General features: G+C 38.8%; 1 protein-coding gene across 5 annotated transcripts; it reads right to left on the minus strand.

The window, feature by feature from the left end:
* Positions 1 to 194: 194 nt before the first annotated feature.
* On the minus strand, positions 195 to 23555 carry LOC113539260 (casein kinase I). 5 transcript variants are annotated; one of them, XM_026934932.3, is made up of 12 exons: positions 23406 to 23555; positions 17791 to 18439; positions 15806 to 15875; positions 13729 to 13877; positions 13257 to 13491; positions 12865 to 12950; positions 12104 to 12188; positions 11097 to 11245; positions 10770 to 10853; positions 7261 to 7362; positions 2747 to 2853; positions 195 to 1303 (listed from the first exon to the last, which is right to left on the minus strand). In XM_026934932.3, the coding sequence occupies exons 2-12, from the start codon at positions 18037 to 18039 to the stop codon at positions 1249 to 1251; spliced, it is 1371 nt and encodes a 456-aa protein (XP_026790733.1). In that variant the 5' UTR covers positions 18040 to 18439; positions 23406 to 23555; the 3' UTR covers positions 195 to 1248. The 5 variants fall into 5 exon arrangements, with proteins under 5 accessions (XP_026790733.1, XP_053095775.1, XP_026790734.1 ...); XM_053239800.1 differs by lacking the exon at positions 23406 to 23555 and adding an exon at positions 19343 to 19362; XM_026934933.3 differs by lacking the exon at positions 7261 to 7362.
* Between the last annotated feature and the right edge of the window lie 716 nt (positions 23556 to 24271).

Below are 24271 nucleotides of genomic sequence, written 5' to 3' on the forward strand. Positions count from 1 at the left end.
CTGCTTTTGTTATCCTGATAAAACAACTTGTGTATCTCAAGATACAGGACAGAAAAATGCACTTCCTCGTTGAACCTCTGTAAACAACACCATCGATATACATGAATTTTCACTGCATCTTCATTCATTTTGCTAGCTGGCACATTATGAAGCAGACATGACTGTGTATGTGCGTGTTTTAAAAAAAAAAAAAAAAAAAAAAAAAAAAAAAAAAAAAAAAGAACTGTACAACTTGCTAAGAAACTCATTTCAGCTATGCTGTTCTTCCTGTTGAGAAAACTGAGTGTGTTCCTGTTGAAAAATCAAAACATGGTCAGGGGAAGTGGGTTAGAAAGCCTGTGTGTGTGTGTGTTTGTGTGTGTGTGTTAAAAACAGTATTGAGACGCAGGGCGTGTCTTTCTCTCCGTCTTCCACAGTACCTGAGTACAGCCACTGTGCTACATCATCTATGTTGACAGGAAAAAAAATTATAACACAAAATTAACACAAAGAGAAGAAATGAACACAGAGAGAAAAGAAAAAAACACTACAACACAAATAAAACGGTTCAACTCAGGGATAGCAGAGCTCCAAAACAACTTCATTTTAAATTACATTAAAAAAAAAAAAAAAAAAGAACAGACAATTTACAGAAGCAGAGCGATTCTGGTTTGCGTTTCCTGACGTTTCCTGACGTTTCCTGACGTTTCCCGACTCGGAGCATCACAGTCTGTAGTCTTTTCCCCCCAGTTTCTTACTTTGATCCCATAAAATTAAACACTCATCGTTTAAACATTTGCTTTAAGTCCTCTGATAATGTGATCTAAAATACAGGATTAAACCATCCATCTGCGTTCACGGTCATCACACACACGCGCGCACACACACACACACACACACGCGCACACACGCACGCACACACACACGCACATGTCGCACGATCACGTCTCGCTCTGTCAGTCTTTCTCCGGGTCTCAGACGTTCGTACAAACATACGTAACTCCTCTTTTACGTAACTCCTCTTTTACGTAACTCCTCTTTTACGTAACTCCTCTTTTACGTAACTCCTCTATACTCTTCGTTTCCTTATAAAGCAGGTGGCAGTTCAAACTCTTCAGATCTGAAGAGTATCGCGCATGCGCGCACACACACACACACACACACACACACACACACACACACACACACACACACGATTAAGGAGCGCTCCACACTCCAGTTCTCTCTCTCTCTCTCTTTTCCGTTTCTCCCTCTCCACCTTTCAGCTCTTCACTTGTGCCGCTGCAGGCCTTTCCTCTTCCTCCGCTTAAAAAAGCAACAGCACCTGAAAGAAGTCAGAAGGTGTTGATTAGTTTTCTAGAACAGCAGCTCTCAGGTTTGTGTTAATGCGCTCGTTCTTATACGTTATCGTTTCTATAGCAACAGCTCATTCACAGGGACGTGTGAGGCAGATGCTCCACATATTTATAGGGGGAAAAAAAGAAAAAAGAAAAAAGGAAAAAAGAAAAAAGAAAAAAAAAAAAAAAAAAAAGTAGTGCGTAATCGTGGATAAGGTGAAGTTTTCTGTAAGGAGACGTTTGTTTAAGGTTTCTGGAAGGAGTCTCCAGCGTCAGTCAGAGGTAAAGCTGTAACTTTATGTTTTCTGACATCTTCAGGACAGAGGAGTTTAACGCTTTGTGGTTTCTCAGTAACATGACAAGCTGTGTTTTTTTTCTTATTATTAATGTCAACAGAGAGAAAATTGAGGGAACGACTGTTTATAGCTGTTATAGCGTATAGATGTTCCAAAACATTAAATGTAACTATAAACGAATAAAAAGTATGTCGTGTCATTCATTAATAAATTAATAAATTGTAACTGCTGGCAGTTTGCTGTGGTGAAAGAGGAATAAAAAAAGTGTGCGATGAAGATGATGTTACAAACAATGCTATTATTCATGAGTTTTAAAATTTTTGAATTATTTGAATAAAGTAAAATTATTACACCACAATAAATTTAAACTTTTTCTTTTCCTCAAGGATCAAAATATTATTCAGCCACTTATTCATACATTTCTTTCTTTCTTGCTTGCTTCCTTTCCTCCTCTTTTCCTTCTTTCTTCCTTCCTCCCTGTCTTTCTTCCTCTTGTTCTCTCCCCTCCTCTTTTTTCTTTCTTTCTTTCTTTCTTCCTTCCTCCCTTTCTCTCTCTCTCTCCTCCTTTCCTTTCTTCCCTCCTCTCTTTAGTTCTTTCTTTCTCTTTCCACCTCCCTTTCCTTTGCTTTCATTCTTTGATCCTCTCCTTCTGTTTCCTCATTTCTTTCTTTCTTTCTTTTCTAAATATCAATATTAAATCATATCTATCAGTGTTGTGGTCTTCCTATTACCTCTTTTTAGTCAGATACAAGTTCTGCTGAAGCAACATACAGACCAGGAAGAAAAGAAGCCACACACACGCACGCACACACGCACACACGCACACACACACACGCACACACGCACACCCCTCTTACTCGTTTGGACCTCGTACTGACTCTCGACCCGCAGAAAACTTTGTAAACTTTAAATGCCCCTGTTCATGAACCTCTCTATCTCTGTTTTGTGCCGCACTCATGAAAAAAAAAGAAACTCTTTAAGAGACTCTAATCATTTCTAAAGATGTGTAACGTTCCACTGGACGTGTGTGTGTGTGTGTATGTATGTGTGGCTTCTTTTCTTCCAGATCTGTATGTTACTTCAGCAGAACTTGTATCTGAGGTCTAGGATGTAGGAGCGCATGTGTGTGCTTACTTCGTATCGTCGGCGACCTCGACCTCAGCAGGAGCAGTGATGGGAGCGTTCGAATGACCCGCTGTGGGATCGTCTGTGTTCACCTCGCCGTTGGTAGAACTCATGACCTGAAAGTTCACAAGTGAAAAACAAACAAACAAAAAAAAAAAGATGATGCAATGAGCCTTTACACAAGTGTGCACTTCTGTGTAGAGCTCTGAGACACATTTATTATTACCAGACAGTACAGTACAAAATGAACCCTCCCATTCACTCTGTATAATGAGCCTTAATGTGGCAGTCAGTTTTAGTTTCCTTTACTCTGGGCTGGATTTTAAACTGTACTTCAGCGCCCCCTGCTGTAGATTAAGTGCAGAGCCAATGAAATGAGGTTTTTCACATATCCCAGCTTACTAGGAAGCTGGGGTCAGAGTGCAGGGTCAGCAGATGTGGTTAAGGGCCTTGCTCAAGTGCCCAATAGCAGCAGCTTGACAGTGCTGGGGCTTGAACCCCGACCTTCCAATCAGTAACCCAGAGCCTTAACCGTCCAGCCACCATTGCCCCTCTCGGTAATGACCTTAATCACTCTTTTACACCTAGAAGAAAATGTCCATCTTATCCCTACACTCATACTAGCAAGCGACAAAGCGACACAGAGCCGCATTTGAAGTGAGATCGTGTCGAATGATTCCTCGGACCAGTCCTACACTGGGTGCCGTCTGACGTTTCTTCAATTAGCAGCTAGTTTCCATTTACTGTAACTATAAGGGTGGTTTCGTCTTATCCTGTCATATCTAACCTCTGTACAGAAACATTACATAGAAAAATAAAGCTTGGAAAGAAGTAGCAGAGATCGCTGGTGCCTCTGGTGAGTGTACGTACGTAGCTAATTTTCATACTGATTATTTAATTTAATTAACATCAATAAGAGACTATAAATTATAAATGAGACAAACGACTTGTCACTTGCTAGTGTGACTGGGAAAAAAAGATGTTTGACTTCTGCTACTTGCAGTATTTAGTCCTGTAGCTCAAAGTGACCCTCTCCCAGATATTAAACACTTCCTGAACCGTGAAACGAAAAGAGGATGTTTTCTGATACTGTGAGATAATGAATTGTGTTCAAAGTTCCTGGAACTTTGATTCGTCCCAAACTGAAACAAGCTGCAGTGCGCGCCTCGTCTCTGCTCCAGAGCTTCTTCGATCACTTGGAAACAATGTTGTGAACGGAGTGTGATCATGTGACCACGTGATGCAAACATCCAGGTTTGCAGAAAATACAAACTGCTAGAAACTCTCTCCTCCTGTGGTCATTTTACTTCAAGAGTTTTATCACCAAGGAGACGGGTTAAAAAAACATCCCTCTGATAAACTAATCCAATCCGAATAGGGCTTTAGCGTACAATCCTGTGCTCTAAACGACTATGAATCTAGGAATGTGGACAAAACAAGTGTACTAGGGTTACTACTGCTACTAATAAATTAAAATACACATTCATACAATGATGTTTTTTGAATATATTTGTAACCCTGCAATGCCCTGCGTAAAACTCGCATTACAATCTGACAATTCAAACAGGAATTAATTCATTAATTAAATCAAGGATTAACACTGCGTTCACATCGGCAGCGATTTTCCGTCTAGAGTGCGGTCCGATCGTCAGTTTCCTGTCAGTCGCCATGGTTTCACTGGTGGCACTCGGCATTTAACTTACAGATCAGCCGCTCTTCCTTTAATAATAAAAAATTCTAGAGGGAAAAATTTTTGTGTATAAAATGAATCTGAGAAACTAAAGCAACCGTTCACGATTCTTGTGTGGCAGGCGTATAGGGTTTTATTTTGTAGAATATATTAGTGAAACACTGGCACTCTTCAGTCTGTGTAAATGAAACACTTCGAGCTCATCACCCAGGTCAGGAACGATGATTAGGAACAAGTATGTGGGGAGAAAACGTTAATGTTTCACAGTCGGGGGAAAAAGAAGCACATAACTGTCCCTCGTTCCTATTGGTAGCTGCCAAATCGCTTCGCTTCTCATTTGCATAACTATAAACTTCGCTAAACAGCTTTTTATTTACGCTGCTAGCCACGCCCATTGCGCATCACATGTCCAGTTTGCCTCGTCACCAGAAATCAGTAGCTCTCTGTGAAAACCATCGACTTGCTGGCGCTTTGTCATGTTGCGTCGCTGCTGGTGTGAGCGCGGGGTTACGGTGAGGTCACCAGATCACTAAAAGTAAAAGTGGATCCTTAGAGAGAAGTGAGGGAGAGGAAACACAGCAGGAAAAAATAATCACCACACACACACACACACACAAACACACACACACACACACACAGAAAAGAGGAAGCAGAAAGAGAAGGGAGGAAGTCTGTGTGCGTGTGTGTGTGTGAGAGAGAGAGAGTTTCCATTCCAGCATGTGATTTCATTTTATTTATACTCCAGTCTAGGAGTCTAGGTGTGGGTACTGCAAGTAAAACAAACTCGCGCTCAGATTTTTTTAATAGATTTACAGTTAAAACTATAACAGCACTGTTTTTTTTTTTTTCCTGAAAGTGTGTAAAAGACATGGAGTTGGGGAAGGAGAGATGACACTCATCTGTTTTAGTTGGTTAATATAAAACTCTGTATATATGCACAAGGAGCGTTCTAATTTTCATTACCGTTAAAATTAGTTGTAACATGTTAGATTTGACTATTCATTGTAGACCAATTAATTTTTTTTTTGGTCAAAATCTTTATTTTTTCACCATTTTCCAACAAACCGTTTCGGTGGCATCCCTAATAAACATAGATAACTTGCTGGTTGCTAATGTTAGATACGTTGAACAAATATTAATAGATTTTATTTCACACTAATGAACTCGAAACATTCTCCATGACAGAAAGCAAGGACGCCACGTCAGCGCATTCTTCAAGTAGGAAAAACGAAGTTGGAACGAAAGCAGCAGCTGAAACGTCACTAATGTGAGTTTAGGGTAAGGGGGCGGGGCTTACAGGACATGCTACTTAATATCAGAGAGTAGAAAATAACCTATGCAAGGGTCAATTACACTCAGCTACCTAACAGCTAGCTAATAATAATTTCTGAGCAATGACTTGTACCAGTGTAGTCTGATGTTAAATTGTGCAGCTCCTACCAAAAAAAATTTATAAGTAAAGGTTTATTTAAATTTTTTTTTAATTTTGAGTATTATCTAGTGGACCGTAGTATTTTAGTAATTGTAACTATCAGTAGTCACCACCCGAGACCTCATTAACCTCCAGAAAAACGTATTCTACTTTATTCCCACGTATACAATCCACCAGATACTTCTGGTTTTGGATTTTTTTTTAAACCAGAATCGGGTTGTTTGGTGGAAAAGTGCTATTAGGTAGCTACGTGTAAGTATCACAAATAAAGTACTACAAAGTACATTAGTACAGTTTTGTACTAGAGATGCATCGATACAATATTTTCAGCCCGAGTACGAGTACATTGTTTTCTGGTACTCATCAGTACCGATACCGAAATGAGTAACCTACTTATTAATCAACTTAGTATTAATCAACCAGGAATGTCACTGAACATTTTATGTTCATTTTATTTTACATTTTATGTAAAGAATCATTTACTTAGAATACTAGACTCGTTCTTTATAATGTTAGTGAGCTGATTTTAAATGAAATTAGCTAGCTACATTTACGTTACCTTGGATCGTGCAGGGTTGCAGTGGAGAAGAGCGGGTTTTGATTCACTTCAGAAAAGCGCTTCTGTTTCGTTGCATCTGAATCCCTCGTTATCGATGACCAGCGGCTGATCAACAGGAACCACGTACTGGGAAGTAGCTGTTATTTAGTGCTATCTGTAGATATTTTCTCTCACCTAGCCAGTGTTTGCCGAATGAACTCTTCGTGGTGAGTTTATGTTTAAGACGTTTTTATCACTTGTATTGTAGGAAGAAGCTGTAGTTCCACCTCTTGATCTTTGTACCGAATGCAGTTTATAGTCTGCTTTGCTTTGATTGCTATGATTAATTGTAGACGAAGAGGAGGCCTTTATTTGTCACATATACATTACAGCACAGTGAAATTCTTTTCTTCGCACATCCCAGCTTGTTAAGAAGTTGGGGTCAGAGCATAGGGTCAGCCATGATACAGCGCCCCTGGAGCAGAGAGGGTTAAGGGCCTTGCTCAAGGGCCCAACAGTGGCAGCTTGGTGGTGCTGGAGCTTCAACCCCGACCTCCTGATCAGTAACCCAGAGCCTTAACCGCCCATGAATCATGAAATACGTCCTTATCGCTGTCATGAGAGTATTGGAGAATTTTGTATGAGTACAAGTGCATGAGCACAAATATTTACATTTTCTTTTAGATGGAAAAATACTTTATAAGAGCCATAGAGGAACAGCGACATACAGAGAGAAAGTGTGTGAGATAGAGAAAGATGCTAAGCAAAGCAGCGCACTCACACACACACACACAGCCGCACATATGTACATGTACATACATACATACATACATACATACACACACACACACCCTTCCCAGTACCTGCACAGAGCCCCCCAGCCTATCAGCGGTGAGATGCGAGCCCAGGAGCTCCCTGTTGGTCACAGGAGTCGGCTGGGATTCACTTCCTTTGGGTTCGGGAGACTGGGGGAGGGGAAGGGGGGGTCATGTGGTCGGTGATGCGAGGGTGTAAAAGAAAAAACAAAACAAATAAAAAAACCTAGAAAGAGGAACATTTCCCATGCAGAAGCAGAGTGCTCTAGCTAACAGATGACAGAGAAAGGAGGAAGAAGAGAAAAAGAAAAGAGCTCGACATGCAGAGAGGTGTGTGGTGACCTGCTAAGACTCTTTGTAAACTTTACACATATGAGAACATAGTGTGAATATTTCTCTCTCTCGCTCTAATTTCTCTCTCTCGCTCATTTCCTTTAAACGATCTTGGCTAGTTTAGTTAGGTGACCAATCAAAACAAAAACAATGTTCGAGTCGGGAGTTGGGTTCTAATGCAAAGCCGAGAACAAAATTCATAATAATATACAATTAAAAAATAAAAAAAGAAAAAGAAAACTCAGCTAAACTGGAGGCCAGGAACTCAGGGTTTTATATGAAAACCTAAAATTGAGCTTTTCTGTTGTGCCACTCAGGAGATCGCTGAAAATGTTGTCCGTGAAATAAAGATAGGAGGGGCATACACTCTCTTCCCTGTCAATCAGAGCGACACCAGCCAATCACAGGCGTCTTGCGCTTTCCTCCGATCATCTTACACAGTTTGAATAAAATGCAAAGGTTGGCTTCATGTTAGCGTCCCGGAGGAAGCACGTGCTAGCCTTCACACTCCCTGGTTGGTTGATGTTGTGTGACAGGGGAGACTTAGAGGGTGGGAACTGGCCAAGACCAAACTGGAGAGAAAATGGGGGGAAAAATCCCCCAAAATACTGTATAAATTTATGAAATTAAAAAATTAAAATGATAAAATTTAGTTTATAAATTACCAAATTGCCACAGAGGTGCCAACAGTGCTAATAAGAAAATCCTAGCAGGCGGAGAGAAAAAAATGAATTTTAACACAAAAAAACAACCCTGAGCGTATACAGCTTAAACGAGAGTATAATCTTCATACAGGTTTTACAGACTGAACACTTACATTTACTGTTAATCAGCTGACTTTATAGATATTTGTAGCTTTGAACATCAGTACAGTATAAAGTAAAGGTTCAAAGGTACTTGCTTTTTAAAAGTAAAACCGTACAGTTAACCCCCACTCACATCCAGATAGTATAACCAATCACATGATACTGCTAGATATAGTCGGCTTCCTGCAGGTGTTACTTTGCAGAGAATGTAACGGTTTTTGTTCCCAGATGTGCATCAAGCAACACTGACGCAAACATGTTCTCGCCATAGCAACGGGTGAAAAATCTTCAACGCTCCGGCTAAACTTTCCGTGTTGGCACGTCTATAACCAGGGACTAAAAGGATTCTTTTGTCTGATCAAATCAGCGTCGTCTCCACCATCATTTCTCACATCGATTAAAGTCTTTTTTTTTTGGCCAGGTCTTTTCCCTGTACAGTGCTTCTCTAACATACATATTATATATACACACTCACTGTCCACTTTAATAGGAACACCTGTAAACCTACTCGTTTATGCAGTTATCTAATCAGCCAATCACGTGGCAGCAGCACAGTGCATAAAATCATGCAGATAAAGGTCAAGAGCTTCAGTTAACATCAATGTTCACATCAAACATCAGGATGAGGAAGAAGTGTGATCTCTGTGACGTTAACCGTGGCATGGTTGCTGGTACCAGACGGGCGGGTTTGAGTATTTTAGAAACGGCTGATCTCCTGGGATTTTCAGCATTAACTGAAGTCCCAGATTTCACACTTCTGTCTCATTCTGATGTTTGATGTGAACATTAACTGAAGCTCTTGACCTGTACCTGCATAATTTCACTCACTGTGCTTCTGCCACATGATGGACTGATTGGATAACTGCATAAATGAGCAGATGAGCAGGTGCACAGGTGTTCCTATTAAAGTGGACAGTGAGTGTATCATTGTAGCTTCAGCACAAAGCCACATACTGACTTGTGCTCGAGCCAACCAGGCTCTGTCCGGATGCAGCTCGAACCCAGAATGTAGAAAATACTGGAGCAGAACCAATTAACTTATTTAAAAAAATAAATAAATAAAATAAAATAAAATTGGTAGTCTTTTTTTTTTTTTTTAAAACACAAGCTGTAGCAGATCCTCTGTTGCGACCAATCCTATTCATCCATGCAAATTATTTAGCTGAAGGCAGCTCATCAAGAAAGGAAAGGGTTTTCAGACTTTTGTAGTTGTATTTATTTATTTTTTTAATTTCCTCTACCATCTCTGGCCTGTTTAAACATTATCTTTTCGTTGCTTTCTTTTGCATTTATTCTCAGCTTCAAAATCAAAGCAGACGTCTCATCTATTCAGAGTCAAAAATGTGAATGTTGTAGTGATGCACCACTACGAAACCCGACATAACCACTTTAAACTGATGTCTAACTTACAGCCTTAAACTAATCAGTAATGTTTAAGCATTAAAAGGTTCGTTAGTGTTAGTCGCTTATCCGCACTTTTGTAAGGAAGGAATTTTATGTAGCTGGAACTTCACAACTTTTTACGTACGAAGTCCTGATGCCAGCGATCCTATCTTCATTTTGATTGGTCGCCTCACTGATCCTACTGTGAGCTTTTATATTCGGAGAAGATATTTCAGAAACTAAAACTACTTTGTGAATATCAGTGTGTGTATAATCTGCGCTAAAATAAAAAAATTTAATACAGAATATTTGGAAGTATAGTCAGCTCTAGAAGTATTGGCACCCTTTGTAAAGACAAAGGGACAAAAAAAACTTAAACATGGGTAGATAGTATAACAAAATGATGCTTCACCTTTATTGTGACCCCTAAATAACAACACTGAGTCTTCTGCTATAATTCATGATGAGTTGGTGTGTTGAGGTTTGAAATTTTTACATTACAATAATCTAGGTGAAAAAGATCATGGTTTTACAGTTTCATGGTATTAATCAGTCATTTAAAAAAAAAAAAAAAAAACACACACAAGCCGGTGGTGAAAATGAAGATAAAAATATATTATGATTATTGTTCAAAAGTATCTTTGGACATCCTTGTACAGATAACTAAAAAAAAACAAACAAACAAAAGGAAATAAAACAATTAAATCCAGAGACAGAGCGAGGAATGAGAGGTCGTCTTTCCTGGACTTAGTGTTTTATTTTCTTTCCCCCCAATTAAAAGCTAGATCTCACTCATATTTTCAGTACGAGGTTAAGCTCATTTAAACACAGACATTTTTTTTCCATAAGCTTTTAACCATCTGTACTGAGGGTGCCAATATTTCTAGAACTGATCATCTAAAAGTATCCACGTTTTCCTGATAATAGGTGACGCCGACAGTAGAGACATTCTTAACCGGCACTTATTTGAGCGCGTACAGTAGTGAGGAGGGTGTGTGTGTGTGTGTGTGTGTGTGTGTGTGTGTGTGTGTTCACCTGGTTTTTGGTCTGCTGCTGTGCTTTATCTCTGCTGCTGGACTGGAGCGGTGTGTCAGTAGGAATGGGTCCTATTGGAGTCGGCTGAACAAACATCACAGAAAAAACATAAGTGACTAGTGATAGATGATAAATATACAGCGTTTTACAATTTCAAAAGATGGCATTATTGTATTTTTCGAATTGTATTTTTTTGGCAAAAATCGTGTCTCGATCCAGAATACATGGTAACTGCCTTAGGTAAAAAGACCAAGCGAATATACTTTAGCAAAGCTTGACTGTTTCGGGTTTGTTTATGACATGATGAAGTTCTCCTGCAGGCCGTACCAGAGTTTTGCCGACCCAGTCATACTCGTAGTCGAAGATGTAGCCGTTTCTGTCGAAGAGGTCTGTGAAGAGTTTGCGTAAGTAGTCATAATCCGGTTTCTCAAAGAAGTCCAGTCTCCTGACGTAGCGCAGGTACGTGGCCATCTCTTCTGCAGGACACAGCGAGTTTATTATTAATAAATGAATAACTGTGCATTAGGGATGTGTCAAAGGCATCGATGAAAAAGACTCTGCTGCCTTTAAATGAGCCGTGAGTGTCATGTCCTTGTAGTTACATCTGAATGGAATAATATTCACAGTATTTTCATAACTCTTAATATCATCAGCATATCGTATGCAAGCAAATACAACACTCATGTTCTCCATGCGCTTGTTATCGTTTCCATAGCAACAGCTCATTCATACTCACATAATCAGATTAAAAAAAACCTGTGTAATCACTGATACGGTGAGGAGACCTTTATGTAACATTTTTATGGAAGGAGTCTTCAGTGTCAGCGCTTTGTAACAGTCAGAGGTAAAGCTGTAACTTATTAGAAGTTTTCCAACATCTTCAGGACAGAGGAGTTTACAAGCTGTTTTTTTTCTGTCTAATGTCGAGATTAATGTCGAGAGAGAGAGAGGGAAAAAAGAGAGGCTGGTGAGGGAATTACTGTTTATAGCTGCTATAACATAAGCGAGAACTGGAACTGTTTCGCTGATATTCCACAACAGTAAATATAACTATAAATGGATAAAAAGTATGGAAAAAAAATAAAAACTGTAATCTTTATTTAATGCTTGAATGGACTTTTAATTCCGTGAGTAAATCTATAACTTCTACTTGCGTAACAGGTGACAACGGGAAAAGAGCAGGTCACTGGATTTGCTCTTTAAGATCAACACATGGCTAATAAAGAAAAAAAAAAAAGAAAGGCGTCCTGTGCTAACTGTTAATATAAACTGGTCCTGAATGAACATTTCCACCATCGTTAGCCACGTTATCATCTCTGGGTGATTGGACAAACCTGGGAAGCTCTCACAAAGCACTTCAATAGGAGTCGCTCTTTTGGTGTCTCCTATTTTCTGATAGCGCTCTTTCAGCGTGTCGGCCTAAAAGAATGCAAAGTTGAAGATAAGAGTGTGAGACAGTAGAAGAAAGAAGGAGAGAGAGAAAAATAGAGAGATAGAAAGATAATCAGATTCTCATTAACAGTCTCAAATGTCACACTGTTTTTATACCTGACTGTGAGACGAGAAATTAAAAAAAAAAAAAACCCCTACAAGCAAAACAGCGCAAAATGACAAACAATCCTTTGCTTTTTTTTTTTTTTAAACAAGGTCACCCGACGTTCTTGGAGTAGCTGGTGGTTGAGATACAGCAAAGTGACATTAATTCAATAAAATCAGTTAGCGGGGAAAAAAACCCCACAAAAAACAAAACCACTGGTCAGGAAAAATTCCCCGCTATTTAGAAACACAGCAAGGAAAATATATTACAATTACAATTTACAGTTTTTATTACAAAACATTGTGTAGATTTTGATTGTGATCACTTTCAGATTGTTCACGATTCATCTGCACTAATTTCTTTCCACTTTTCATAAACCAAACAAATCCCGATGGATAAAGCCAACGTCCCGCCCACAAATATGTCATTTCACTCAGAAATACGTCGAAGAAAAACGATTCGACTTTCCTGATCACGTTGTCTTTAAACTACAGGCTGCATGGTTGCATAAAACAGTGCCGTGTGTATGTACGAATTTATTTTGAGTCATCACAGTACCTTCAGGCCTTGCCAGGGCAGACTGCCTCGCAGGAAATACATGAACATGTGACCGAGGGCCTCCAAGTCGTCCCGCCTGCTCTGCTCTGCAGGAGAGAACATCGAGACGTATACATGAACATACGAATGAATGAATGCTGTGGTGTGTCTGATGCTCGTAAGCTAACGCTGATGATTGGATAATCTGCGTTTAAAATTGTTGATTTGTAAAACAAGTCAGTTTAAAGCAACAAACGTAGTGATCAGTGACTTACTGAGACCTGAAAGGTAAAACGTATGAGGAATTTCTTTCGTACAGACGAATTAAAGGCTGAAACGGTGGCTCTGCTATGCTGTGTGTTTTGTACAGCATGCTGTTTACCACAGAGTTTGTATATTTAGCTTCTCCGTACCTTTGCCCAGGTGTGTGTTGATGCTCATGTAGCGCGCCGTGCCCGTCAGACTCTTGTGTTCCCGGTACGGGATGTGTTTTTTGGTCTCGGGGTCGATGTACTCTTTGGCCAGGCCGAAGTCGATGATGTGGATGGTGTGTTGCCGTTTGCTGCCCGGTCGGCCCACGAGGAAGTTCTCCGGCTTCACGTCCCTGTAGATCAGACTGCGGGTGTGAACGAACTCCATCCGTGTTATCTTCAAGAAAAATTTTGAACACAGCAGATGTTAGCTAAACATTTACATAAACGGGCAGAGCAATAAAGCATCTTTAATATTTACTGTATATGACATGACGTTATGCTACATAGTAATGAAGAGTCATGTTAATGAATCTTCTGACGCATTGCGGATGATGTCGCTGGTGATGGGTGTGTGTGTGTGTGTGTGTGTGTGTGTGTGTGTGTGTGTGTGTGTGTGATGTTGCAGGCTCACCAGCTGAATAGCGATCATGAGCACAGTCTTGAGGGAGAAGGTTCGGTCACACAGGTCAAACAGATCCTCTAGACTCGGCCCCAACAGCTCCAGCACCATGGCGTTGTATTTCCCACATGGACCAAAATAGTACACCTGAGGGACACCCTCTAAACACACACACACACACACACACACACACACACACACACACACACACTCGGTTAGACAGCACAGTGAAGACACGAACGCAGTTTTTTTTTATAGCTACGTCAAGAAGATGCATATACACAGGAAATAATAATGACATTAATGTCACAATTAATAAGGAATAAATGACACAAAATTCTTACTCAGAGTAACATTTAAAAAAATAAAATAAAATACTGACTCGGCATTACATCATAAAATGGAGGAAAAACAAAACACCAAAAAACAAACAAAAAAAACACACTAGACGTCACGGCGCAAAACGCCGACTCTGCATTACAGAGTAGACATTTTGACCAGCAATCGTAAGGGCCGGCTTTAATCAGAGCATGTGTGAAACATTACGATGATGATGAACTTGCCGCTATCCCTACACGCCTGGTCTACAGACAGACGGTGCTGTGTTTGTTTCATGTCTGTCTGATCAGAAACCCCACACATTTCCGTCAGTCTGCTCCAGGCATGAGCTGTAATCTGTCTCCGGTCTTATCACACCAAGCGTAGGACGAAGACAGCAGACACAACACGCGAGAACCGCGCACTGATTAACACAGCGCACAGAGGAGGAGGATGTGGAGAATGTGTTTAGAGCACGAAACTGCCCCAAATCTCTCTTCTACATCAACACACACAATTCCACAGAGACAGAGCGAGAGAGAAAACAGCCACATCCTAAAGAAACAGCCCCATAGTTTCTTCTTCTATCGATTTGTGTTCTTTTCATTGAACTGAGTTACTCAGTTAGTGTTAAAAAAAAAAAAGGAAAGCAGGAGAAAAACAGAAATTGAGGAAATTAGTAAAGGATAAGAAAGATAATGCTTGATAGAAATAACACAAGAAAAAGAAAAAGAAAGAGAAAGAAAGCAAAAAAGCAAACTAGAAAATAGAAAAGAAAGGAAAAGAAAAAGGGAAGAAATCAATAAAGGATGCAACAGAACAAAAAGCAAGAAAGCAAACAAAGAAGAAAGAAAAGCAAGAAATGAAGCAAGAATGAAAGAAATAATCAATGGAAGAAAAGAAAAAAGAAAGCAAGAATGTAAGGAAGCAAGAAAGAAGGAAATAAACAGAATGGAAGAAATGTAGAAAGAAAAGCAAGAATGCAAAACGTAAGCAAGAAAGAATGCAAGAAAGCAAAAAAATTAAGAAAGCTAGAACAAAAGAAAAAGAAAGAACAGAAGAAAGAAAGCTAGAAAGAAAAGCAAGAAGGAAAAAAGAAAAAAGAAGAACGCAAGAAAGCAAAAAAGTAAGAAAGAAAGCTAGAATGAAAGAAATAAAGAAAGCATGGAGGAAAAGAAAGCTACAAAGCAAGCAAGAACAAAAAAAAAAAAAAAAAAAAAAAGAAAGAAAAGCAAGAAATAAAGCAAGAATGAAAAATAATGAATGGAAGAAAAGACAGAAAAAAGGAAGCAAGAAAACGAGAATGGAAGAAAAATAAATCTAGAAAGGAAAGCAAGAACCAAAAAAGTAAGCGAGAGAGAAGAAAGAAAAAGAAAGCTAGAACGAAAGAAAAAGAAAGAATGGAAGAAAAAGAAAGCTAGAAAGAAAAGCAAGAATGAAAAAAAGAAAAAAGAAGAATGCAAGAAAGCAAAAAAAGTGAGAAAGAAAGCGTGGAAGAAAAGAAAGCTAGAAAGAAAGATATATATATAAAATATAAATATAACTCAATAGAGAGTGTTGGTTTGGTCATTATGATTATGATTATTATGATTATTATTATTATTATTATAATTCAGAGTGATTAAATGAAAAGTGTAAACACGTCGAGGCTGTTTAATCTTTAATCACGCCGGCGATCAGGCTGAAGTGAGGAAACAGAGCCAGTACAGTGAGCTCTTCAGAAAGGGGCTTTTGTTACAGTTCATGTTGAGAGAAATCGGCACTAACTCACCCGAGTTCCCGAGCTGTTTGTAGAACCGGTACTCCAGATGGAGCTGCGGCGCTCGGGATTTGATCGGCTCCTGTTCGGGGGGGAAAAGAGCGTTAAACATGTCCACGTCTTCACTGGAGACGTATCACGGTCATTTAAACAGCTTTATATATTCTCTTATATTACCGATGACTGTGAATAAAAGAATTAAAATAAATAGTGTGTGTTGGCATGAAGCAATCATTTTAAACAGAAATAAACCAAGAGATATGTTTTTAACTCGTCTTAGCAGCAGCATCAAACAAACAAGCAAAAAAAAATACAAGTGAAGGGTTTAGATGACGCTATACACGTACATGATACTGTAGAAAACATGTTTCCTTCTTTATTCATTATTTGAAGTCACAGCTATCGTCAGTGATAAAAGTAGGCGTGGCAAAAACATCACATCACGACTCTTAAGGACGTTTCTATGATACACAATATGTTTCATGGTGTATAATTTAGCTAACAAACTGCCAGCAAAACAGTAGGGCTGCATTAAAACTGTAAAAAAAAAATAAGAACCAGGTTCGATGATACATTTGTTAAATTTTAACCGTGAAAAAATAAAAATAAATCTATATAAAAAAAAAAACATCAAATCAACTGCTTCCATTCATTTCCAATAGTTTGTAATTATTAAAAAATAAAAAAGTTACAAAGAAATCACGATATCAACAATATCTCAGAAAAGAGAATCGTGACATAATTTATCACAATATCGATATTATATAGTCATATCGCCGAGCTCTAACGAAAAGCATGAGACACTCTAGAAATAAAGACGTTTCTACTTGATATGCATCACAGTAAAAAGCTGCTCTTATCCAATAGCTAATTCAGCGGTTTTTAAATACTTCATTTGTATTTATATTAACTTTAAAATATGACAATTTCATTTAAAATAATTTAAAGATTAAGCACAGAATTCTACCATCAAATCCACAGCTTCCAGTCAGTTTGTAAATATTAAAAAAAAAAAAAAATTGAAATCTAGTAAAAAAAAATATCATGATATCCCAGGAGCAAAAAATATTGTGATATAATTTATCACGCTACTGATATTATATCATCATATCACCCAGCTCTAATCTCGAGTAACAGTCTTTTCAGAAATTCAGGATGCATCGTTACCGGTACCGGTCCAATACTGCGCTCATTTACTCGTATAAAATCTTCCGATACTAAACTCTGATACTACGTGACCAGCATATGTTGCGGCTCTGATGATCAGACGATGGGAAATGACAGCGATCTGGACGATTTCCCGAATAATTCGGTGATCAAAGTTGAGCAGACTGTAAACTGCACTCTGTGAAAATATCAAGAGGAGGAACTACAGCTTCTTTGTATAATACCCGTGATAAAACACATTAAACATAAAACTCAGCACAAGGAGCTCTTTACTAGCAGCAAACGCCGACTAGGCGAGAAAAAAAATGTCTACAGACGACGCTAGGCGAGTGAAAGTGACAGCTCTTAGCCAGTACGTTGTTCTTGTTGTTCCTGTTGCTCTTCTACAAAGAAGGATTCCGAGGCAAACGTACGTTATTTACAGCTGAACGTATTCGCTTTTCCCAAGTAAAATAAATCCCACTCTTCCCCGCTGAAATCTTACTCGATCCAAGCTAACTAATGTAGCTAACTAATGTAGCTCGTCTTTTAAAATCAATGTGCTAGCGTTATGAAGAACGAGTCTAACAGCCTAAGTGCATGAAACACACACTTTTGTGCATTTCATCACCACTATTTAACTCGGGGAAAACGTAGAAACATGAACAGAGCTAATTTAAAAAGTTCTCTGATCTAAAAAGTCCCTGATTTGATTAATAACTAATTAATAATTTGATTAATAACTGATTAAAGTCGTTCAGTCGTTTCGGTTTCAGTATCGTAAACTGAAAAACCAGTACTGATGCATCCCTACGAAAAACGTCGTAGTACACGTTTCAAACGTTTCTTACCAGTTTTATGGCTACGTATTCGTTGGTGTAGAGATTCTTCCCCAGCCGAAGTTCACCGAAATTCCCGCAGCCGATCTTCTTCCCCACGCGGAAGTTTGGTCCGACCATGAGCACGCCGGAATTGGGCGCCGAAGTGCGACCGGTGTGACTGGACCTGCTCCCTCCGGTCTTAGACATCTTCTTCCCTTCTTCCGCTTCCCCTTTCCCTCCACCTCCACCTCCTCCTCCTCCTCTCTTATCAAAATCCATAAGCTTGTGATACCCCGGCCTCTCCACGGTTACTCCGCTGCCATACAAACCACACAGCCGCCAAAACGTCAAGCACAACAGGGGGCGGGGGGGGAAGGGTGGGGGGAGGAGGAGGGATGAAGGAGAGGAAGATACGGGGTATGAAGAGAAATCCTTCAAGAGCGACTGTCTTTAATCAGCTGTATGTGTGCGTTTCACGAAAGATAATCATCCAGTTCGAAACGGAGGATTTCCCAAGTTTCAAAGCAGCATCTTTTCCCCCCCCGGGATACGATCCTAGCTACTGGATTTGAGACGCGGCCCGGTCGAGGGTCCCATCCTCATCGCCCCCTCCTGGTGATTCGGTGAAACTGCGTCGCTCATTCCTCGGCTTTAGAGCCAGCAGATGGTTTACGAGCATCTGTAAGAGAAAACAGAGTTAAGCCTCTTTCACAGGCCGAGTTTCATCTCAACCTCCAGAGCATGTCCTACATGTAGTCCTACGAAACATGGGTGCTTTTAAAAATTGCTGCTTTTTGGTCACAACGGAAAAACGCTCAGAGGGACGTCAAACGCTTTTTTTTTTTTTTTTTTTTTTTAAACCTGTCGACCAATCAGATCACAGCTCTCGGAGATTAGTGAGAAAACCAAGGTGTTGGAGAGTCGTGTCAGTGACTAAACATGAGGAGATCTATGACCTGCTGAATCCTAAATGATTTATTGTACCTTAAAATAACAACTCGGCTATTTGTGAGATGTTCACTAGTACACGATGTGACGCTAATTTACAAGCGACTGCCTTTTATTATAACATCAGTGTTACAAACAACCTGGTGGGAAGTTTATGTTTGGTTCGTTCTATAAAAAAAAAACAAAAAAAACAACATTTACACCCCGCTTCACTAAAAGTCTAAACTCTCCTGTACAATATATTTTGCACTAATTTAAGAGGTCATAGTCAAGCTCGATTCATATTTACAGAAGACAAATCAGACTTTCTCCCTCCACATGATAAGCGCTTTAGCTTAAATGATACATCTTTAAAACCCTTCATATTTAAACGGAACTAACAGGACGCAGAAGAGCGAGCTCCGTGTCATGCTGCTATAGTAAAACAATCAACATGAACACGGGTGTGAACACGAAGTTGATTATTTTCCTCTAACAGCACATTCTGAAGCGCTTTATTCCCCTTATTCAGCAATTTCTCAATAATTACATTTTTTATTTATTGTAGAATGATACATCATGCTCTTTCCATTTATAGTTACATTTAAAACTGTGACACATCAAAGAAACAAGTCCTTTCCTGTTTCTCACTTACGTTATAACAGCGTTAAACTCGTTCTCTCACCAGCCTCTCTTTTTCTCTCTCTTGAAAAGAAAAGAAAAAAAAAACGCAGCTTGTCATGTTACTGAGAAACCACAAAGTGTAAACTCCTCTGTCCTGAAGAGGTCAGAAAACATAAAGTTACAGCTTTACCTCTGACTGTTACAAAGCGCTGACGCTGGAGACTCCTTCCATAAATGTTACATAAACGTCTCCTTACAGAAAACTTCACCATACTAACGATTACACGCGTTTTTAATCTGTGTACGTGGAGCGTCTGCTGTACACGTCCCTGTGAATGAGCTGTGCTGCACGACTGTCAGAGCTGCTGCTATAGAAAATGAATCAACACCTTCTGACCAATCAGAATCCAGACTTCAACAGCGCTGTGGTGTCACTCCTGAAGGAGTCTGCCCTTTAAAAGTACAGCAGTCTGCTCAAGTTCCTTAATCTGTTCACGTCTCTCTGATGTAAGCATAAAAATACAGCGCAGTGATAATAAAAACGCAATAAAGCAGAAACTGCAATCAAAGCCTTCTCCATGAGCAGGATATTCATTTTGTGTTTGCTCAGCACAAACACTTCATTCCCGAAATGGCAGCGAGGAACGATCTCGATCAGGAGACTGAGGCGAGGTCGCGATTCAGTGATCGCTGCTCATTACCAAAAAGCTTCCTGACATTTATAAATCAAACCTGCTGCAGGAAATCAAAGCTTTATGAAAAATAGCATGCCTGACCTGGCTTGTGCTAAACTTTAGGAAAGGCTAACCAACTTTATTTTAAAAGTCTAGCCACTGTTGCACATTTGATCACGATATCATATCGGTTACAGATACAGTGATTTTCTGATACATCACGGTACACTTTTCTGAAATTATACAAACAGTAGGATCATAGAAACAGTTGTACTTCTACAACATCAACTCACTTTACTGCTTTACGAATTTCAGCTTGATTATTCTGTCACGTAAAAAATCGTAAAAAAACAATGTTTTGAGATTTGAGGTCTCAGAAAGCATATGATACGCATATGATATACGATAGGATACAGGACACGCTCAGATTATCAGCGTCTGATCTACTGAGTGCCACTGCGATCAAAGACTCAGGCCATCAGTGTGAGAAACATCTGATTAAGACCTCAGAGTGTGAGCGCTGCTACAACGCTCGTCTAAAATCCACCAAGAGGAGGACGGCGTAAGGCGACGCCAATCTCACGGGACAGCTACAAATGCGATAGCGGCGATGCAGAAACGTGCAAAAATACACTAATGGACAGAAAAAATCCTGTTTTCTGCACCAGCTGATTTCCAGATCTTATTAAAGACACAAGCAGCATGTAGTAATTTTCTTTATATACTTACAGGATCTTCGTCGTATCATCTGACCTCAAGAACACGTTATCACACAGTGTGTTACTGAACATAGACAAGATTTTAATTTTAAAAGACTGCTGAAATTGCACAAAACCAGCACAAGAGACACAATCAGGTGACTGGATGGTAAAATGAATACCTGTTCAGTTCTTTTTGTTTTTCTAGCAGGTTCCATTCGTTCTCATGTCAAGCTCAGTCAACATTTCTCTTTTTTTCCCCTCAACTATGACACTGTTTTGGTTCAAGCGTAGTGTTTCTGTAATTCTATTCCAGGCCACTCAAACACATGAAATCGTGTAAATCATGAAAAGCAAAACGCTGATTTAGGCTCAGTGTGATACTGCAGACGGTGATGCACTGATGGACATGAATCCATTTTATACACAAATAATTTCCATCCAGAATCTGATTTTCGGTGGGAAGTTATTCTGTAGTTAACTTGTACGTACGGCTGCATGATAATGAAGAAAAAAAAAAATTTTTAACTGAAAATGACGTAACTAACATACGTTTCATGTCCTTTTGAGGGAAAGAAAGCATCCTCTGCTATTTGTGTCACCCTAAAACTCTGACTTTTTGAAGTATTAATATCATTCAGTTATCCCGAGCCCTTGCGATATTTCCATTTGCGATATTTCGATAATTTCGATGTATTGTGCAGTACTTGTATGGATATCACGCTACCCTGGTGATACCTGTGAAACCATGGCAACTGGCAGCCAACTAAAGATAGGACCGCCTACTAGAGCGATCCAAATGATGTAAAGGTTTTTTTTTAAAAAAAAAAAAGCAAAAAACATAAAAAAAAATACAAAAAGCAAATGATGTTAAAATGCAACAACAAAACATTTTCAGCTTGTTCAGTACGGCTTCCTATTCACTGCGCATGCTCCCTACATAGGGTATATAACCCACCCTACCTACTGCACCTTTTGCGATAAAGCCACAGAAAAACTTCACAGAAAAGTTCTTTGGTTTGTTGTGTTTTTAAGATCATGTGATAAAATCAGCTCTCAGACATCTCTCAATTTTCACAAAAGATGAAAGTATTGGCACCCTTGCATTTGGGTGTGTTATTGAGCACCAGGTACGTTTTAAAGCCACATGAGACTGGCTTCTGAATTCATGTGGATTTGTTGAAATTAGCTTTCCCGTTACCAGAGAAACTAAAATCACAACACGCGGGCTACTGTCTAGTGAAGTAAAAGTACTAAAACTCATCTTTAAAAATAAAGTCGACTTTCTATAACACGAAATATGACAAGAAGATATTGTTCATATCGTCGTAATACGCAAATATCAGCTTTGGTCTGCTAAAAGAAAGAATTTCTATTGTCTGTAATGTCCAATTAGCAATAATTATCAGTATGAGTCTTTGCAGCATTCAATTAATTAATTAATTCTTTTTAAAAACCCAATTTTCTAAGGTTATTTAGTTATTTAGGCCTCATTGTGGATATTTTGAAAGCTGTAATTCCTCAAACAAAAATGATAAGCAGCCCCTGAACCAGAGGTCTTCCATTAACTTTGTTTATTCATTAAACAAATCTAAAAAAAAAATTAGATTAAATTTAAAAAAAAAATTAAATAATAATAATAATAATAATAATAATAATAATAAAGTGCAACAATAAAATCTGGACATGTACAGACATGTAGGAATGAGGAAAAGTTCAAAATGTTAGCTAAATATCAAACAGAATGCTTATTTAAGATTTATTATCGAATGTAATTTGTTTGTCTAGTGATATTTATAAATATTTGTCAAATTATTATCTAAATTTAATGAGGTAACTTATATAACAGGTTTAGCTAGCAGGCTAGTTTACACAGAGAGCCGGTTAGCAAAACACACACACACACACACACAACTACAACAACTGTGAATTTAGCCTCCATTTCATATTTTACAACGAGTTGAACTACTTATTTTCAAAACTTTACATTGTTAACAAATAAAAAAAAAATCCAACAATTGAATAAATCCAACTCCCTGCAAGCTATTCGACTCAGCTTTAGCAGCTAAGCACCTAGCAAAACAATAACAGCTTTCTACAATTAAATAAATAAAATATTAGCAGTATTTCAAATAAAAGTACACATGTCAATCCAACAAACATTGAATTTTTTATAATTAATTTTTTAAACTCAATGTTAATATTAGCTAAATTCACTTTGCATTCATATGTGGCCCACGGATTTGTTAACTAGCAAAGTTCAAACTAGCATCATTTTTTATGCCACCCGTTTTCCACAAAACCCGCCTCCTACCACGGGATTGGCTAGTATCTCCATTCCTAAGACGGCTATCCAATCACAATGCAGAGCGCCGGAGAGTACTAGCCAATCCTGTCTCAGAAGGCGGAGTTTGTCGGAATACGGATAGGGAAAAGAAAAAGCCTAGCTAGTCAATACAGAGAGCAAAAATGGCAACTGGAGACATTCGAAAAATTAACAAAACTTTAAACAAATGAAAAAATTAGCGTCTGTTTTCATTCCACACGCGTAATCTTGTAATTGTTTGCAAAATATAAAGCTAGCAGTGTAACGTCAGTTAGCCCTCAATACCGGGCAACTCCTTAAATCCGATCGATGCAAAAAAAAGATCATTCTGAGATTAAATTATGAACCTTATCCACCAGGTGTAAACATTAAAGAAGAGATTAGACAGTTTTTTACCTAAAATCGTGCGTTATAAGTTTGTAACAAGTCCCGTTTGTGTCGTTTTTAACGCCCAATTTCTTGAAGCCATTTTCATTTTCTTCGCACTGACGGTCGCTGCTCGGCTGCTAGCGCCAGTTTTCTTACGCAGCCTCGCGCTCCGTTAAGCAGCTTACGCAGGAAAAGCCACGTAGTGTGGCTTTGTGAATCGCAGATCCACTCCGCGTAAAGCTACGTGAGAATCTCTATAGTGAAGTTAATAAGGTCGTAAACACGTAAAATCCAATTTAGAACATTGTGTGCTTTTATAACTGATTATATTTCAATTAAATTAGAAAAATCATGTCGTAATAAGGAGGAATTAATATGTAAAACAAAAACACAAACATGAAATATATAACTATGTATTTTTAAAACAAAACATGAATTTTAATTAATGATCAAAAATGCATTAATAATCAATTATTAATAATCTGTCTAAGCATATGAGACAATATTTGTATTTATTCTTATTATTTCTTTCTTATTAGTATTTCTTCTTCTTCTTCTTCTTCTTCTTATTATTATTATTATTATTTTAAGTTAATTTAAATGTTATATTTTTATAGTCACAGTTATTAAAATATATATATTAATTTAGCCTGTAATTGAAAGTACCTCCTCTCGTTTGTTTGTATGATCAGCTTCACACTGGCAGGTCCGTTGACAGCCAGTCAGTTGTGTCGTCATCCAGCATCATCAATGTAGCAGCACCATTTGGGGGTCTGTAGATGCTGCAGTCATGGATGGTATCGCTGATGATCTCTGGAGCTCCACAGGCACCGGAGCCAGATGAGGCAGTGCCAGTCGTATGGAGTTACTGCTGGGTACAGCCAGTGCCGGAT

This window comes from Pangasianodon hypophthalmus, chromosome 14, assembly GCF_027358585.1.
Source record: "Pangasianodon hypophthalmus isolate fPanHyp1 chromosome 14, fPanHyp1.pri, whole genome shotgun sequence".
Classification (NCBI taxonomy): domain Eukaryota; kingdom Metazoa; phylum Chordata; class Actinopteri; order Siluriformes; family Pangasiidae; genus Pangasianodon; species Pangasianodon hypophthalmus.

Coding starts and splice junctions, on each gene's coding strand:
- LOC113539260 (XM_026934932.3), bottom strand. CDS start 18,039: ATGGATTTTGATAAGAGAGGAGGAGGAGGAGGTGGAGGTGGAGGGAAA. Junction 12,951..13,256: donor CAACACACACCTGGGCAAAG/GTACGGAGAAGC, acceptor TCTCTCCTGCAG/AGCAGAGCAGGCGGGACGAC. Junction 7,363..10,769: donor AGCAGCAGACCAAAAACCAG/GTGAACACACAC, acceptor CCCCTCCCCCAG/TCTCCCGAACCCAAAGGAAG.